General features: G+C 36.7%; 1 protein-coding gene, 1 long non-coding RNA gene and 2 pseudogenes across 2 annotated transcripts; all 4 read left to right on the top strand.

Moving 5' to 3' along the window:
• Window positions 1–582: 582 nt before the first annotated feature.
• On the top strand, window positions 583–1,683 carry LOC110725102. Its single transcript, XM_021904569.1, has 2 exons — window positions 583–863; window positions 1,290–1,683. The coding sequence occupies exons 1-2, from the start codon at window positions 583–585 to the stop codon at window positions 1,681–1,683; spliced, it is 675 nt and encodes a 224-aa protein (XP_021760261.1).
• Window positions 1,684–5,041: 3,358 nt separating this feature from the next.
• LOC110725101 lies at window positions 5,042–10,206 on the top strand (annotated as a pseudogene).
• LOC110725295 lies at window positions 5,584–7,438 on the top strand. The gene is made up of 3 exons (XR_002512154.1): window positions 5,584–6,630; window positions 6,719–7,026; window positions 7,119–7,438. It is a non-coding gene; the product is annotated as an uncharacterized LOC110725295 (long non-coding RNA).
• Window positions 10,207–13,107: 2,901 nt separating the features above from the next.
• On the top strand, window positions 13,108–16,691 carry LOC110725100 (annotated as a pseudogene).
• Window positions 16,692–18,394: the final 1,703 nt, after the last annotated feature.

Here is an 18,394-nt window from a genome sequence, read left to right as displayed (position 1 = left end):
GAACGTTCGTGTTGAGCTTATTCAACTCATTCGGGACAACCAAGATGTGTTCTCTTTCTCGGCAACAGACATGCCCGGGATTGACCCGAACCTCATCGCCCACAAGCTTAATGTCGACCCCACCTGTTGACCGGTTAAGCAAAAGAAGCGGAATTACTCCGAAAAGAAGAACCGAGACATCGCAACCGAAGTTAAAAAACTCCTGGATGCAGGTTTTATTGAACCCTGTCAGTATCCGGAATGGTTGGCCAATGTGTGATGATGGTTCAGAAGGCAAATGGCACCTAGAGGATGTGCGTTGACTTCACGGATCTAAATAGGGCCTGTCCGAAGGACTTTTATCCCTTGCCGAGGATCGATCAGCTAATCGACTCGACAAGTGGGCATGCTCTGCTTAGTTTCATGGACACATTCTTGGGGTATCATCAGATCTTCATGCACCATAATGATCGAGCAAAAACGGCCTTCTTTACGAGCGCCAGGGTGTATAATTACAAAATGATGCCCTTCGGATTGAAAAATGCGGGGGCAACATATCAAAGGCTGGTTGACCAGGTTTTCGCCGAGCAAAAAGGCCGCAATATGGAAGTCTATGTTAACGATTCAATCGTCAAAAGTAAAGAGGACAAAAACCATGTCGCGAACCTGGCCGAGACCTTCACCGCCCTAAGAAAACACCAAATGAAGGTGAATCCGAAGAAGTGTGTTTTCGGCGTGAAGTCAGGCAAGTTATTCGGTTTCATGGTGAGTAAAAGGGGGATTGATGCCAATCCCGCCAAAGTGCAGGCAATGCTCGACCTTCCCGAGCTAAGAACAAAGAGGGACGTTCAGCGTCTCACTGGGAGAATGACTGCCCTGTCCAGGTTCATTTCCAGAGCCTTGGACAAGGGGTTACCCTTCTTCAAAGCGCTGAAACTCCCAAAAACCAAAGAGCTCATCTGGGAAGACGAGCAAAAAGAGGCCTTTAAGCAACTCCGTGAACATCTGGCTCAACTCCCGATGCTAGCACGCCCAGCCGAAGGAGAAACTTTGTACTCATATGTGGCAGTTAGCCCGACCACTATAAGCGCGGTTTTGCTGAGGGAAGAAGAAAAAATTTAGCATCTGATCTACTTCGTCAGTCACACTTTGACGGATGCCGAGACTTGCTACCCCCTACTCGAGAAAGTTGCATATGTAGTAGTGGTAGCCGCTCGGAAGCTGAGGCCATATTTTGACTGCCATCAAATAGTGGTCCTGACTGATCAACCGCTAGAAAAATTCCTCGACAAAGTTGAAAAATCTGGTAGGCTAGCAAAGTGGGCCTTTGAGCTCACTGAGTTCAGCATCAGTAACCAGCTGAGAACAGCCATCAAGGCTCAAGCCCTAGCGGACTTCCTCACCGAGTGTTCTTACCAAGAGACATTGGACGAGGAAAAGAAAATTTGGACTGTATTCACGGATGGATCCTCCACCGTAAATGGTTCGGGGGCAGGGGTAGTCATAACCTCGCCCGAAGGCAAGTCCTTTGAATATGCACTGAAATTCTCATTCAATGCTTCAAATAATGAAGCTGAATATGAAGCAGCAATTGCTGGCTTAGAGCTGTGCATAGCATTGGAAGCTGAGCTGAAAAATCACTGGAACCCTTGGCGAGTGCATCTATGTAAGTGCATATATTCCGAGCCGAAGGTTAGTACTTAGGAAATTTTTGCAAAAATCAAGAAGACAAGGTAAGAAAAAGAGCAAGGCATAGGAAATGAAGGTAAAGCAGTGCATTAATAGTTCAAAGATGCTCGGATCTCCGAGGCACATCAAAAAGTAAGAGTTTCAAAGTTAAAAACAAAAAAATTCTACATCGGCAGCCGCCCACAAGCGGAAAACACAGCTGCCGAACTAGGTACAACTACTTAAGACAAAGCAAAAATAAGAGTTTGTACAAGGCAAGCTGAAGCAAAAATCAAGGCAAAGAAGATACGACAAAGATAAATAATTAAGTGCAAGTTGATCCGCAAGACTCTGAGGACGACTGCCCGAATTCCTATACTTCAACATCAACAGAATCAGGCTGAGCAGCTGGGCCCTTGGAAGTCCTAGCACCAGCTGAAGAGGAAGCAGGTTGAGGCTTTTTCTTCTTGGCTTCTTCATCTTCCCTCTCAGCTCGAGCCTCGGCTTCAGCCTGACGAGTGAGGAAAGCAACCTCAGTATCATGGGCTATGTGAAGATTCAGGTGGTTGGGATCCATCGACCACTCTTTAGCTGCATCCTAGTTAATGCTCGGATCAGCATGAAAAGACAAGCGTCGAGCTACCTGGAAGCCATTGTCAAAACCCTCGTCGTATTAATCTTAGGTATAGATTCTGACTTGCAACAGCTTCTGGGCAGCCTTAAGATCAGCCTGAGCCCTAGCAGCCCCCTCAGTCTGCACTTCCAGCTGGCTCCGGACGCCATTCAGAGCAGCCTGGGCCTTGGAAAGTTCAGCATCTTTGCCTCCTAGTTTAAGCCTAGCCTCAGAAAGTTTTGCATCCTTAGCCTCCATCTGACCCCTTATTTGCTGAATCTTAGCTTCCAGTTCAGATTGCCTCTGCTTGGCTTCAGCCTCGGCCAGAGCAGCCCTCTCATTAAAGTCCTTGGCCAGCTTCTGCTGAGCCTCAGCTTCCTTCTGCATCTTTCGCTCGATCCGAGCCTTGAAGCTAGGAATATCCACAGCCATATACTCCTGGATCAGGGCTTAACCCTTGTCTATCCAGGGGAAGATGGACTGTTCCATTTCCTGGTAGAAGTCGCGAAAGCTAGTAGCCATTGCGTCCATCTGAGCTCGGCATGCAGCAGATTCTTCTTCTGCTTTCTGGCTCTTTAGCTCAGCAAGCTGAGCTCGGCATTCAGGTTCTTTGACGTTGCCTGCTTTAGCTTTCAACTCCTCGTTCATTTCCACGTCTATAAAGTGGTTATGAACGGCCTGCCGAAAGGTAGGGCAATGATCAACTGAAATAAATAAAAAACAGAAGAAGAATTCTAAGGATCAAGAGAATGTTTCTCCCAAAGTCCAAGACTTCTGAACAACGTACTCGCTGATTCTTCAAAAAAAAAAAAAAAAACAGAGAAAAGAAAAAGAAGAAAGCTGAAATATAAATGAAGAAGGTAAAGTGCCGAAAGGTTTACCCGCATTAGCAGCCTCAGGTTTTCCATGAAGGGGTCTGGAATTCTGACAAATGGCTCGGAGGCCCCAGTTGTAGCACCAATGGTCCAAACCCTACAGCTCTGACATGTTGGTGAGGTCGCCGAAGTAATTCATTGCAGAGCTGTGCTGGGACACTATAATATCCCGAGCATGGGCAGGAACGTGCACTAGGGGGGAAGATCCGAACCCTATTTCAGCGGACCGGAAAGTCCTGAAGGATCCAGTAGCATAGGAAGAGGGTATATCAATGTGCCTAGTCTCCTCAATCCTTTGTTCTTCCTCGGTATCCTCAGCACCGGAGTCCTGAAGGTCCTCAACTATAACCCTGTCCTCAAGGCAGACAAGCAAGGTCTCAGCCTCCTTCTGGACCTCGCCAGCAAAATCCTCGGCCACGTGCCGAGGAGAGGGAGGAGCTGCATCTGAAATGTCGACCACTTGAACCTCTGGAGGAGTCTTTGTTTGGACCTTTTCCTCAGCATGAGCCTCGGCAGGAGGAAGAGTCTTCTCTTTAATCACCTCGGGCTGGTCCTCACCTAACTGAGGTCTCTTGGCACGCAGCAGGCTCGGCAGTTTGAAATTGCCCAGGGTTGATGACGACTCTTCTCCTCCTCTGACCAGCCATTTCTTCATATGAATATGATTCGTCCGAAGTTGACTTTACTTGAGCAGCCTCGGCTGGCTCTCCTTTGTTCTTCATCTTCGTCGGACTGTAGAAGAAAGAACAAGGGGGCAAAGAGTCACATAAGTTCAAAAAAAAAAACCAACAAACAAAGAAAGAAGAAGCAAATTCAGACAAGTCCAAAGGCTCACCAAAGTCTTTAACAGACGAGCGTCTTCGGAATCTTCTTTTTCTTCAAATTCCTCTACTCTCGACTCAACATCAGGAGTAGAAGGCCCAGCTCCGCTTCTGAAGGCCTCAGCAGCGATAGTTGCAGCTGCTTGCTCTTTGGCTGAGTGGAGAAAGTAGTGGTCGACCTTCTCAAACCAAGGTCTCTGCGCCTGATACTCAACAGCGCTGACCACCTGAAGCCTCTTCTGGTGCAGGGAAAGGGCCTGATCCCTGTAATCAGTGATTTTGGGGGTGTTGGTGATCGGGTTCCTCTCTTGACTAATCCCTAGCACTTCGTAATCAACGCCTGAGTTCTCTTCGTACGGCTCTGGAAAAACAAAGAACAACGATTAGCTTGGCCGAGAGAAATAAGCATCAGAAGGCAGAAAATAACAAAAAACAATAAAGTTTTTGGCCCCAGCCGAGTCCTGGAAGGTATAGTGGTAGCAAGGCAGCCAGATGATAGGCACATTTTCCATTTGGCCTATGGCCCCAGGCATGTGGCTCATGCCAAAGAGCTCCATCTGTTTCAGATCGGCATCAGAAAACTCATCAGGCCCGATGCTGAACATCTTCGGATCGGGCTTCCTCAAGTATCGGGGTCCGCCGAAGAAATTTGGATGATCCTCGTCTGACGGCGCCCGAACCCAGATCCATTGGTCTCTCCAGTCTTTATCCAAAGTATCATTCAGATAGGTAGAAAGGAACCCCCTCTAATCTTCAATTTGCCAACAACCAGGGCCATGCCATTTGTTGGACTGCTTATTCGGCATCAGATTAGCTTGTGCATGTAGCGGAAGCAGTGCACACTCGGCTCAAGCTCGTAAACACAGGCAGACCCAAAGATAGGTCATTATCCTTTGGATACTGACGGGGTTCAGCTAAGACAACGAGATGTTGTACCCATTCAGCACCTTGATTACAAAGGAATGGACGGGAAACCAACGCCCGTACTGCAGCTGCCGAGTATAAACCCCAATATATCCAGGTGGGGGGCGATGAATTCTGTCCTCGGCAATAGACATCGGCACTAGTACCCATCCTCTTCCATTATGCCGTAGAATATTTCAAGTTGTTCGGCAAAGCGATAGGTGGCGTTATTTCAAGTTGTTTTTGCAGTGCAAGTAACAAGCCTAGAAACGGAGGCGGGTTTAAGGGAATGTTCATCTTTGGTAGCCCAGTAGTCGACAATGGAAACAATAACAACCTAAATGGTAGTACGTCCAAAGCCAATTTTTTACCATATGGTATTGATTTTAATGTTGGTCCAACAAAAGCAACAGGAAGATTCTCAAATGGGAAGAATATTGCTGATTTAATTGGTGATCATCTTAAGCTTCCTTTGATTCCTTCCTTTGCTAATACTCAAACTCAAGGGGATTCAATCCTTTACGGTGTCAACTTCGGTTCTCGTGGCTCCGGCATCCTTAATGAAACCGGCGCAATTTTGGTAATATAATTAATTAAACTTATATATATATATATATATATATATATATATATATATATATATATATATATATATATATATATATATATATATATATATATATATATATAGAGAGAGAGAGAGAGAGAGAGAGAGATTGGATCATGTGAAAACAAACCTAAAGCTGAAAACTGAAAACAGATGATCTAGACCATTGAATTTTCATCTGACGGATTAGATTACATTCGCGTTATTTGTAATCTTGACCGTCCATTCTCTCTGCTCTATTTTTATCTTTCTTCAATCTCACGATATCACTGGTTCTCTATCCTTCTCCCAAAAAATCATCAAATTTCAGAGGAATTTGCTTCAATCTTCATCAATAATTTGCTTCAATCTTCATCAATTTCGTCTTTAGCTTCAAAATTAAACCTGAAAAGTGAGTTTTGCGTTTCAACAATCAATTATGTGAGTTAATCATTTTCGTCGCTGAATATTCATCCCATTGAAGCGAGTTTTGAGCTTTCTCGATCCTCCATTGAAGCGAGTTTGAGCTTTCTTCTCCATTGAAGCGGCTTCTCAGGTAGTATTTCTTAAATTATCGACTATCAATTTCACAATCTAGGGTTTATTTCTAGTTAATTGCTCGAATGTTTTTGTTATGAAATATAAATTGTTGTTTGGATTCGAAATTTGTTGAATAGCATGCGAATTTTGTCGATTCAAGCATTTAATTGTTTTTAGATTTTATGTGTCATGTATTGTGAGTTTGTGACCCTTGAATTTATGTAAAATTGGGGGATTAGAGCAATCTTGAGCTCTTCATTGTGCCTTTTGCTTGGTCGGTTTGTTGTCACGGATTCATGGGGGAATTCGAGTAGTTTAGCATCTGTTTCTTGTGATTGTACTGCCTTGCATTTTGATGCAGAGTAAAGATGAGAAATAGGGTTACATTTTTGGGAACTAGCAAGCTGAACTTGGTGAAATTGTATAATTTCTTGGATTATATTTTCTTTATGTTTAGTACTTTTAAGGCTTTATAAAGAGGCTTCCATTGCATATATTGAGGCTTCCATTGCAAATATTAAACAGATTTCTACATGTGAAGGAGACAGAAAATTGAAGTATGCCGATCATCATGGTTTTCTCGTAATTACACTTATTGACACGCCAAGAGCTTATGCTGATCTCAAATCTGAGGAACTTGGTCAGGTGAGTAGACAACTACTAGTTTATTTCAAGTTTATATTGACTAAACCTGTGGTAATGAGGATGAAATGATTTGTCTCTCTGAGCTCAGGGTGAAGCTATAGCTCAAAACATAAGGTCTATGTTTGGACTGAGAGTTCCTGTCATCTCAATAGTCACCGGTGAAGGTGGTTTTGGGGGAGCTCTGGCCATCTGTTGCTGCAATAAATTGTTTATGCTTGAGAATCCTGCTTTCTATGTTGCTAGGTTTTCTTCGCATCTATTGTCTATTTTTGGTTTCTTATTATTATTCAAATTCCTTCATCATTTTCCAATACATGCTTACCTTATTATTTCCCTTTTGACATTCCTGAAGCATGCGTTGCAATATTATGGAAATCTGCCCAAGCAGCCCCAAAGGTATATGAATTTTTCTCTTGCTAGATAGTTAATAAGCTTTCATGGGATACAGCCTTATTAATTTCAGAAGAATCTATCTTTTTCATGAAAAGGCTGCTGAAAACATGAGGATAACAGCCCAAGAACACCTTCGGCTAAAAATTGATGATGTTATCATTCCTGCAAGCTTTTCTAAATTCTCAAATTTCTGCCTGAAATCAACATGATTTGTTTGGACACTTGGAATGCGTTCATTTGGACTGCATGCTTATTCCACATAATTGGCAGGTGTGATACTTTTGTGTTCTTTGTGTGATATTCTTTCTGATTATTTGTCTCGAACACTCTTCTTTTTTCTTTTTGCTGTTATTCTGAAATGTTGATTTGAAGCAAATTTCTTGTAGAGACATACTTCGTATACCTTAAAAATATTTGGGTCTAAATTATGTGGCTTTGTATGATACATTCTTGATCAATAAACAATTCTTAGAGCTACTTAGAGCTGTTACATGATTGGCTCAACTTGATTGTGTGGGTGTCAGTATACATTGATTGTCCACTGTAAAATGGATTAAATCAAATTGCTTAGAAGCATATATATATATATATATAAAAACGTCCAACAATACAGACAGAATATCTACTAGTGATCTATTATCACAAAAACTGCATATGCTTTGCTGATGCCACATGTGAGTTTGAATTGTTGCTGATGATTCGTTTATTACATTCACTTGCAGCTGGGAATATGCGCCACTTAATTGCTGAAGCTTGCATGGTTTGGATTGTACTTGATATCAACATACCTTTGGCCTCCTTTCAACCAAAAAAAAGAAGTTACTAGTGGTAATGACAAGTTGGATGAGGCTCCGGAGATTTTTCCTGAAAGTGATTGTATGAATCCTGAAGTGTCTGCTTTTAGACCCACAACTTTGGAAGGGTATGTGATCTGCTTGAAAACTCTGGTAAAGGTACTTGACTTTAGTGAATATGTTTATGAATCTAAAATATGTGTTGGTTTTAAGCCTCTACGTTTTTGGCATGTTGAAAGCCTATTAGCTCAATTGGTCGAGCACTGTGTAATCACGGGATGTAGGTTCGAATCCTACATAGACTTTTTTAATACTTATTTTTATATTTATTGACCTCTGGGTAAATGGTGTCAAATTGATATATATAATTACCCGAAATGTATATATAGTTACCTTATTTTCGATATAATGACCTTAGATTTATGGAAATGTTGTAAATTTTGGTTCAATCACCTTATTTTTATATATAGTGACCTTTATTTTTGTATATAGTGACCTTTATGTAAATGGTGTCAAAAACTCAGATATAGTTACTTTATTTTTGTATATAGTGACCTTAATGTAAATGTTGTAAAAATTGTTATAGTTACCCTATTTTTGTATATAGTGACTTCTATGTAAATATGGTCAAAATTGATATAGTTACCCTTTTTTTGTATATAGTGACTTCTATTAATAGGATCAAAATTGATATAGTTACCCTATTTTTGTATATAGTGACAAATGTTGTAAAAATTGATATAGTTACCCTATTTTTGTATATAGTTACGTTATTTTTATATATAGTGACTCTATGTTATTTTATTTTTTTTAAACCGTTAGATCTTGTTAGTAATAATGGATGGTTGAGATTTTCTGTTTTTAGTTTTCACCATAAGCCCTGTTTTTAGCGGAACCTCCCCGTATATATATATATATATATATATATATATATATATATATATGCAAACGAGTTTGTTTAGGATAGGTTAATTAATTTGAGACGAATTATTTGTAGTATGTCTGTCTTTTTGGGTTCGGTTTAAGTAAACATCGAGTCAACTTAGGAATAGTAATTACACAAACAGAAGAACTCACAAACTCAATTCAATTCTCCATTTGTCTTATGAATAAAACAGGGAAAGGTGATCTCTTTACATGAGCAAATCACAAACTTTGAAGAAGTGACCTTGCCAAAATTAGAAAGCCGGTTGAGACGTCAAAGGGATAAGATACTCCCTGATTATCTATTTTTGGTAGCTGCTGGAAACAATACTACGCTTTTCATTTATTAATTTCCCCCGAAAGCGGTTCTCAATCTTCTCAATCTGCCGAAGCCTTTGCTGCAAATCTTATCACGTTTTATTCTGTTCAACTCAAGGTGCGTAAAATGTCCATAAACCATAAAATTGTATTACTATTCAATCTGCTTGTATGCGCAGAATTTAAATGTTCCATTACTAGTTCATACTCGTAAGTTATATACTTCATATATTGTGTTTCACTTTAACTATGACAATTAATTTTGGAAGGGAGGAATATTTGTCGATTATTGTCTAATTATCATTTTTTCCTATGTTATTTGGTGATTTGATATTCATAGAGATTATACAAGGCCGGAGCTAAGAATTTTCTATTGCTACATCCCTATAGTAAGAAAAGGCAAAGGATGCTTACCAGAACTAGATGCCTACATATCTGTATTTTACGATCAGTCGATTTCCAAGGTTAAACAAATGAAACACGAATTGCCTGGTTCAGAATTTATAATTCTCAATTATGTTAAAGTCATCACGGATATTATAAACAACGCGAATTCATCAACATGTAGTTAGTACAATCTCTGTCTCAAATAAGTCTTATTTATTCTAAACAATGATGTTACGTAATATTGCCTTATCTTATTAATTTATTATGCTACGCATACTCTAGCTAGCTTGGAGACTAGATACATATGTAGTTCAAAGTTTACAATATTAACCTTAAAAAGTCAAATGTTAAAAATTAATTTGCGACGTATAGCATTGGAAATAGCCTTTACAAAAACCCGAAAATTGTAGCTTTTGAAGAAATATTTGGCCTACTACAATTTTTTCTTATCCTATATGGCACTATGTTACAAGATTATACACACTTGATGAGTTGTTTTGGTAATTCAAAATAATTGTGCGTAGATTTGAGCAATGTGAATGATCCATGTTGTGAACTTTTATCAAATGGATCGTCATGCAAAGTTAATGGCACCACCTGCGATGGTCGTAAACACTATGCATTTTTTGATATCAATCATTACACAGAATCTGCGTGCGCTATCATAGCAGCTAAGGTTTACGGTTCTCGTGACAGGACCGAAGTTTTTCCGGTTAATCTTTACCGACTTTCTCATCGCCAACACTCGAATTTGCACTAGTTATAAACTCTACAAAGTATGCCGCCTTTTGTTTGATTTGAGATTCTTCGATGTTCTTCTTTTTCATTTGACATTATTGGCTCAATGATCTATATTGATCGATGTTCTTGTTGTGGGTTAAAATTCCCTTTTTTTTTCCCATGAAATAACTAAAAATTTATGTTCATTTCAAGCTAATGGATTTACTAATCAGCTACAATTTGTGATTATCCAGTGAAAATATATGGAGTCAGAGCATTTTACATTTATACTACTATGTCTAAAGACTGACTTAATTGTAATTCGTATATCTTTTCAATAAGAACATCGCTAACTAACGCAAGATTATCAAACTAACAAATGACTACTGCTTGGATGCAACGTACTCTGTATCAAGTTTTATATCATTAGGGACAACAAAGCAACATTAACATATAGTGCAATGCTAGCAACCTGGACAACTAACGGATTTTTCGTTTGGTATCATTGTGATTTTCTGTTTTTTGGTTTTTTGTTTTTCAAAATCATATGATATATGCTATGTAAAAACTTAGTCAAACTTATTAAAATCATGATAATTTCGAAAACTGGCAACTAAAAAATGAAAATATCTTTTTCTTGTTTCCAATTTTTGATTAGTTTTTTTATTTTATGTTCGAAAAAACAAAAAACTGAAAACAAAAAACGAAGTCAAACAAGCTCAAGGATTCGTTTGGTATCGTTGTGGTTTTCTGTTTTTTGGTTTTTTGTTTTCAAAATCAATCATATGATATATGTCATATAATTAATCAAAAATTAGTTAAACTTATTAAAATCATGATAATTTTGAAAACTGACAACTGAAAAGTGGAAAAAACTTTGGATCTTTTACCAAAATGGCTGATTTAACAAAAGTATTTTCCAAAACGACTAATGATAAATTTTAATTCCAAAATTAGCTAAATAATTGACTTGGAAGGAAATTATTTATTTCTTATACCGAAAAGGTTTACTATTTTGGGGTTTTTTTTTTCGATTTATTTTAAATTTTGCTTCGTTTTTTTTTTTTTTTATTTTTGTAGTTGGAGAATTTAAAAGCCTTTTGTACGTAGTATATGACATTTAAATTCCGGCTTGCCCACATTCCCTGTTTTTTGGGTTTTTTAAAAATTTTGTTTTTTTTTTAATTTTTTTTTGGAAAATTCTAAAGCCAAAGTTTAAAATATCCATTAATTTGAAAAATAACATTCAACCTAATATATTTGCAACAATTCTCAATTCTCAATATAAAGTTACACAAATTAAAAAAATCACTCAGAAAATTACTCCAAACTTCCAATTAACAAAAATTAGCCGATATTAGCAGAGAGCATACAATTAGCGAACATGAAAAAGATAAACAATATCTTAAAATCCCTTATCGTCGTATAAAGTTGCGTTTGTGTTGCTAGAACAATACTACTTCAAATTCCAATGTTTTTGTGATACAATCAAGACAAAAAAAATTGGATTTTTTTTTTTTTGTGTGTGATCTTGAAATTAGGGTTTCTTATGAGCGACTTTACGTATATCTGTATATAGCTTTTAAAATTTTCAACTAAAAAAACCCTAAAAATAAATTAAAATAAACCCAAAAATACACACACACACAAAAAAAAAAAAAAAGGTGAACCAAACCGGTTCAAAGGCAAATAAGAAATAAATAATTTCCTTCCAAGTCAATATTTTAGCTATTTTTGGAATTAAAATTTACAACTAGCCGTTTTGGTAAATATTTTTGTAAAAGTAGTTATTTTGGTAAAAGATCCAAAAACCTTTTTCTTGTTTTCTGAAAACTGAAAACAAAAAACAAAAAACAATGTCAAACAAGCCCTTAGCAATTAGTCAATTCTTTTCCTTGTCACTTATTCATTCATTTAATTCGTATCAAGTTACCATATATTTTAAAGGTTTAGGGTTCAAATCTTACCAAATACGAAGTCCGTGTATTTTGAAAGTTGGAATCCGAACTCTTATCTTAACCCATACTTTTTCTAAGCATATGACCTGGCCTGTAAAAATTAGATACGTAATAAAAATAAAAAAAAAATAAAAAATAAAAATGTGAGAACACTCGTCATTTGTTCTCGCACTCAACTGAATCCATTTTTATCATTTATTTTGTATCGTAATATGCATGGCAGCAAGGTTTCTGGGTTTTTGACTTGGGAGAAGAGGGAAAGATTGGGAAAATTAATAATAATGGTGCTGTACTTTTTTTTGATTTGTGGGAAAATTAATTGACGGAACTAGCAAGGAAGATTCTTACACTATTCGCATGTTGTAATACACAATACAATATTACAAAAATTACTTCCTGCGTCGTCCCATATATTTATACTTGCATGACGACAATATTTGAGATATACCTCTTAAATCTTAATATCAATATTTTTAATTATGTCAAAAATAAAACAAAATTATGTATTACTCCCTCCGTTTCATAATGATGTTCCTGTTTACGTAAATCGATGTAACTCATGTAAGTTTTTACCCATCTTTGACCGCAAATATCTTTAGTATCACATTAGCAAAAATTATAAAAGTTAGATATTAATAATGTACTCATCAAGACGAATCAAACTAGATCCCAAATGACTATATTTGTTCTCATAGATTGAGAGAAATTAAGAAGATTCTCTCTTATTTTTAAAAAGTCAAAGATTCCATATAGGAACATCATTGTAGAACGGAGGGAGTACTATACATTAGTACAAATCTTATAATATCTCACATGACTATTGCATGTTTTGTATATCTTAATTAATGAGACTTTTTTTTGGGTCAAAGTTTATAAGTTTGATTATGAAGTAAGATATGAGCATTATATTATAGGATAGAGGAAACATGCATGGACTATAAATCTATAATCATGGAAAATGTATAGTAGATTAATAGAAAAAAAAAATCTTATATTATGAGTTTATGACTATTCATTTATTTTGCTTTTTCTTTGAGAAGATGATGCTAATATTATTAAAGAAAATGCTATACATTAAATACACACTATTATTCAGATGTAACCCTATTATTAAATTATAGTTAACGTGTCAGCTAATTAATTCAGTTGTATAGTACAAGCTACTCCGTATTTCATTCATATTTTATAGTACAAGCTAATTAATGAATTCAATTTTTATACTCATCAAAATTGATGTTAAAAATACATAAAAAAAAATAGGGAAAAAAAGATGACAACTCATCAAAAAGAGGGTAATAATGTCAAAAAATACAACCTTTAAATCGAAAGAGGCATTGTATTTTAGTTTACCCAAGAAGGAAAAGAGACATTATATTATGAAACGGAGGGAGTATTACGTAGTACAAGCTATAATCAAAATAAGTTTTACTATTTCGAAGTTATGCATTCAAATTCTTAAAATTGAATCACTAAAAACGTGCACTTTCAAAGATTTATCGATAATTCCTCCTACACTGGCTACATATACCCCTTTCATTTCATCAAAATTTATACTACGTATACAAAGACTTCAAACATGGCTATAAATTTAAGTAATCACTTACGTATCATCGTCTCCCTTTGTTTCTTTGCACTTGCTTGTTTTTGCAGTGCAAATAACAAGCCTAAAAACGGAGGCAGTGGGTTTAAGGGAATGTTCATCTTTGGTAGCTCAGTAGTCGACAATGGATACAATAACAACCTAAATGATAGTACGTCCAAAGCCAATTTTTTACCATATGGTATTGATTTTAATGTTGGTCCAACAAAAGCAACATGAAGATACTCAAATGGGAAGAATATTGCTGATTTAATTGGTGATCATCTTAAGCTTCCTTTCATTCCTGCCTTTGCTAATATACTCAAACTCAAGGGGATTCAATCCTTTATGGTGTCAACTTCGGTTCTGGTGGCTCCGGCATCCTTAATGAAACCGGCGCATTTTTGGTAATATGATTAAACTTATTCGTTTTATCATATGTTGTATTATTGTCAAAAAAAAAAAACAAAAACATATATCTTTCGTATATCTTTGTTATAAAGTACTATTTTTTTTGAATAGTTTGTATAAAGTACTTAGACTAGGCAGACGAGTTGTTTACGTTAGATTAATTTAGATTAATTAATTTGAGACGAATCATATATTTGTAGTTTTTCTTTCTTTTTGGGTTGGGTTTTGCATAAAGCATATGGTGGGCTTAGACTAGGCAAACGAGTTGTTTATGTCAAGTTAATTAATTTGAGACGAATTAATTGTATAGTCGGTCTTTCTTTTTGAGTTGGACTTACATAGGTGTCGGGTCAAGTTAGAATAGTAAAACAGAAGAACTCACAAACTCATTTCGATTATCCTTTGTCTTATGAATAATACAGGGAAAGGTGATCACCTTACATGAGCAAAGTACAAACTTTGAAGGGGTGATCTTGCCAAAATTAGAAAGCCGATTGAGACGTCAAAGAAGTAAGATACTCCCTGATTATTTATTTTTGGTAGCTGCTGGAAACAATGACTACTCTTTTCATTTACTTTCCTTCGGAAACGCTTCTCAATCTGCCAAAGCCTTTGCTACAAATCTTATCGCGGTTTATTCTGTTCAACTCAACATGTCCATATAAACCATAAAATTGTACACTATTCAATCTGCTATATATATTGTGTTACACTTTAACTATGAATGTGAAATTTCGAGAAAACTCCTTGATTAGAGTGATTTCCATTAATCAATATTTAGGAGCCGTTTGGTTCACAATAATAATCAAATGGAATGGGAATCCATGGGAATCATTCCCTTTGTTGTTGTTGTTGTTGTTGTTTTTTTTTTTTTTCCATTTCTATCATTCCCTTTCCCCTTTGATTACCCAAAAACCTTCTACTCCCATTCCCCACCCCCTAGCCTTTCCCATTCCCTTTCCCCAACCACCACCGTACCTACATCGGCCACCCTCACCCACTTATCGCCGGAACGTCGCTGCCCCTCACCGGAATGTCGTCGCCATCCCCCGACCCTCACCACCCCTCACCGGAACATCGCCGCCCCTCCTCTCACCCAAAAATCATTCCCGAATAAATAATCTGGAACTTCCGAAACAATCGACGACACTTCTCCTCTTTCCAATCCGCCGCCAGTAGAACCGCCGTTTAAAGCGTCGAGAAACCAATTTTCCTTCTTCCTAGAACCATCTAGAAGCGACGCAATACTCGAAGTTCTAGAAACTCCTCCTTCATTCGTATCCGGAAACAGAAAAAGCCGCAACCGCGGGATCTTATTCGTAGAGGAGGAAGATAATCTGTCGAATTCCTCCATTCCCTCCATCTTATTCGTAGGGATGTTTCTAGGGTTTTTCGGGGCTAAGGGATGTTTTTTGGGGGAGGGAAGAGTTGCGCGGCAACCGGCGAGGGGCAGGGGAGGGCCGGCGAATGGTTAGGGAGGTGTGGCGAGTGGTTTGGTGGATGGATAGTGGCTGGATGGTGGCTGGAAAAGGTGGAAAGTGAATTAATTGGTGGTTGTGTGGTGGTGGTGTGGTGGTGGAATTGTTTCCTTTTGTTTTTAAAACAAACGACATAAAGAACATAAGGTATTTTCATTCCATTCTTTTCCATTCCCTTTGTTCATTCCATTCCATTTACCCCGTGCGAACCAAACGACCCCTTATAGGGTATGCGAAGGGCCCATGTTGCATCTACATTTCAAGCCCAAAGGACTCTCATGTGAGAGGGCGTGATAGAGTATAAAATATATCGTTGGGCCTCAACCACTAGCTTAAGCTTTTGGTTGAGATAGTCCTTTAATAATGAAAATTAATTTTGGAAATTGGAAGGGAGGAGTATTTGTTGATTACTGTCTAATTGTCATTTTTCCTATGTAATTTGGTGAATTGATACTCGATAGAGATTATACAAGGCCGGAGCGAGGAATTTTCTATTGCTATCAACACATCCCCTAGGATGCACCCCTGTAGTAAGCAAAGGCAGAGGATGCTTACCAGAAGTAAATGCCTACATTTCTGTATTTTATGATTAGTTAATTTCCAAGGTTAAACAGATGAAACACGAATTGCCTGGTTCAGATTTTATAATCCTCAATTCTGTTAAAGTCATCACAAACATTCTAAACAACGCGAATTCAACAGATAATTTGTACAATCTTTGTCTCATATAAGTTCTTATTTCTTAGCTATCTTAAAAAGTCAAATATTGTGCGTAGGTTTGAGCAATGTGAATGATCCTTGTTGCGAACTTACATCAAATGGATCGTCATGCAAGGTTAATGGCACCACCTGTGATGACCGGAAACGCTATGCCTTTTTTGATCTCATTCACTACACAGAATCTGCAAGCGCTATCTTAGCAGCTAAGGTTTATAATTCTCGTGACAAGTCCGAAGTCTTTCTTGTTAATCTTTTTACCGACTTTCTTATCACCAACACTCGAATTTGCGCTAGTTCTAAACTCTACAAATTATGCCTTTTGTTTGATTTGAGATTCATCATTGTTCCTCTTTCTTATTTGACATTATTGGCTCAATGATCTATATTGATCGATGTTCTTCTTGTGCGCAATTTCTATCTTACTCTTGAAGTACCATGCGCAAGGTACTCGAGGTTTATAAAATTCATGTTACTTTGATGTGAATTTCTTATTATTTAAATTTATATATATGTTATTTTTAAATAAGTACATGTTATTCTATACATGCATGTTGTTTTTTAATATTCAACATCATATCGATCATTTCTCAGGTTTATAAAATTCATGTTATTTTGATGTGAACTTCTTATTATTTCAATTTATATATATGTTATTTTTAAATAAGTACATGTTATTTTATACATGCATGTTGTTTTTTATATTCAACATCGATCATTTCACTGTATAAAGCTCAGTTAGTTTGAATCTTCCATACTCTTAATAATAGTTTTTATGTAATATTTAATTTTCTCAAAGGAGTGAGAATACATATAAGTTGATTTTGAAAACAAAAAATTATATATATTAACATATTGTTTTAGCAAAAAATAAGTATATAACATATTGTTTTAGCAAAGTAACATGAGATTTAAGCAAAATAACATAAAGTGTAGGCAAAATAACTCAAGCTTATTGGGTATGGAGTACCATGATCCATAGTACTCCAGGAGTATATAATACTAACTCCTTGTTGTGGGTTAAACACTTAAAATTCCCATTTTTTTCCATGATATAAATAAAAATTTTATGTTTCAAGCTAACGAATTTACCAATCAGCTACAATTTGTGCTTATCCAGTGAAAATATATACTTACCATTTCTTTATAGTTGCAACACACTTTATTACGGTATTTAAGAAAAGTAGACCTCACATGATATAATACACTTAAAATGGGGTTAAGAGGTTGTTACCCAACAAAAAAATGTCCATATAGAAACGAAATTCTAGCGACAGAATTCAATTCATTTCTAAATTAGAGACGGAATTAAAAAAATCCGTCTCTAAATTAATTTAGCGACAGAATTAAAAAATCCACCTCAAAATTAGAGACGGAATTAAAAATCCTTCTCTAAATTAGAAACGGAATTGAAAATCCGTCTCTAAATTAGAAACGGGATTTTTTTTTCCGTTGCTAAATTTAGTGACGGATTTTTTTTCGTTGCTAAATTAGAGACGGATTTTTTTTTTCCGTTGCTGATATGAGCAACGAATTTTTAATTCCGTCTCTAAATTATTTTCGAAACGAATTAGGTAAAATATCACTTTAGAGAGGAATTATGTAAACTAAACTAGAATCGGATTTTCAAATCCGTCTCTAAACTAGAGATGGATTTGAAAATCCGTTTCAAATCCGTCTCTAAATATTACTTTAAATTTCGTCTCTAGTATTTCTTTCACTTATTATCAATTATATGCGTAGAAGTAAATAAATAATATTTGGTATAGTTGGTAAGAGTTTCACTATGTGACTTTGAGGTCACGAGTTCGACTCCTACCAATTGCAATTCTTGGGATTGGGGATTCAAGGAGTCTTACATGCAAAGCCGAGTCGAGTTGACCCGAGTGAGGTTGAACCGAATAGCAACTACTTTTAGAGCCAAAATATTTTTTTTCCGTTGCTAAATTTAGAGATGTATTTTTTTTTCCGTCTCTAAATCCATTTAGCGACAAGGTTTTTACCAACAGAGTGATTCTGTTGATATATCCGTAGCTAGCTATGTCCAGCGACGGATTTTTAGAAATTAGCAACGGATTTCACCCG

This window comes from Chenopodium quinoa, unplaced genomic scaffold (genome assembly GCF_001683475.1).
Source record: "Chenopodium quinoa cultivar QQ74 unplaced genomic scaffold, ASM168347v1, whole genome shotgun sequence".
NCBI lineage: Eukaryota > Viridiplantae > Streptophyta > Magnoliopsida > Caryophyllales > Amaranthaceae > Chenopodium > Chenopodium quinoa.
This window is presented reverse-complemented; position numbering and strand designations above follow the sequence as displayed.

What these genes read in the sequence shown, in the direction of transcription:
- LOC110725102 (XM_021904569.1), top strand. Translation starts at nt 583, where the DNA reads ATGGAAGTCTATGTTAACGATTCAATCGTCAAAAGTAAAGAGGACAAA. An exon ending in AGAATGACTGCCCTGTCCAG is followed by an intron (nt 864 to 1,289) that starts GTTCATTTCCAG and finishes AAAATCTGGTAG; the next exon opens with GCTAGCAAAGTGGGCCTTTG.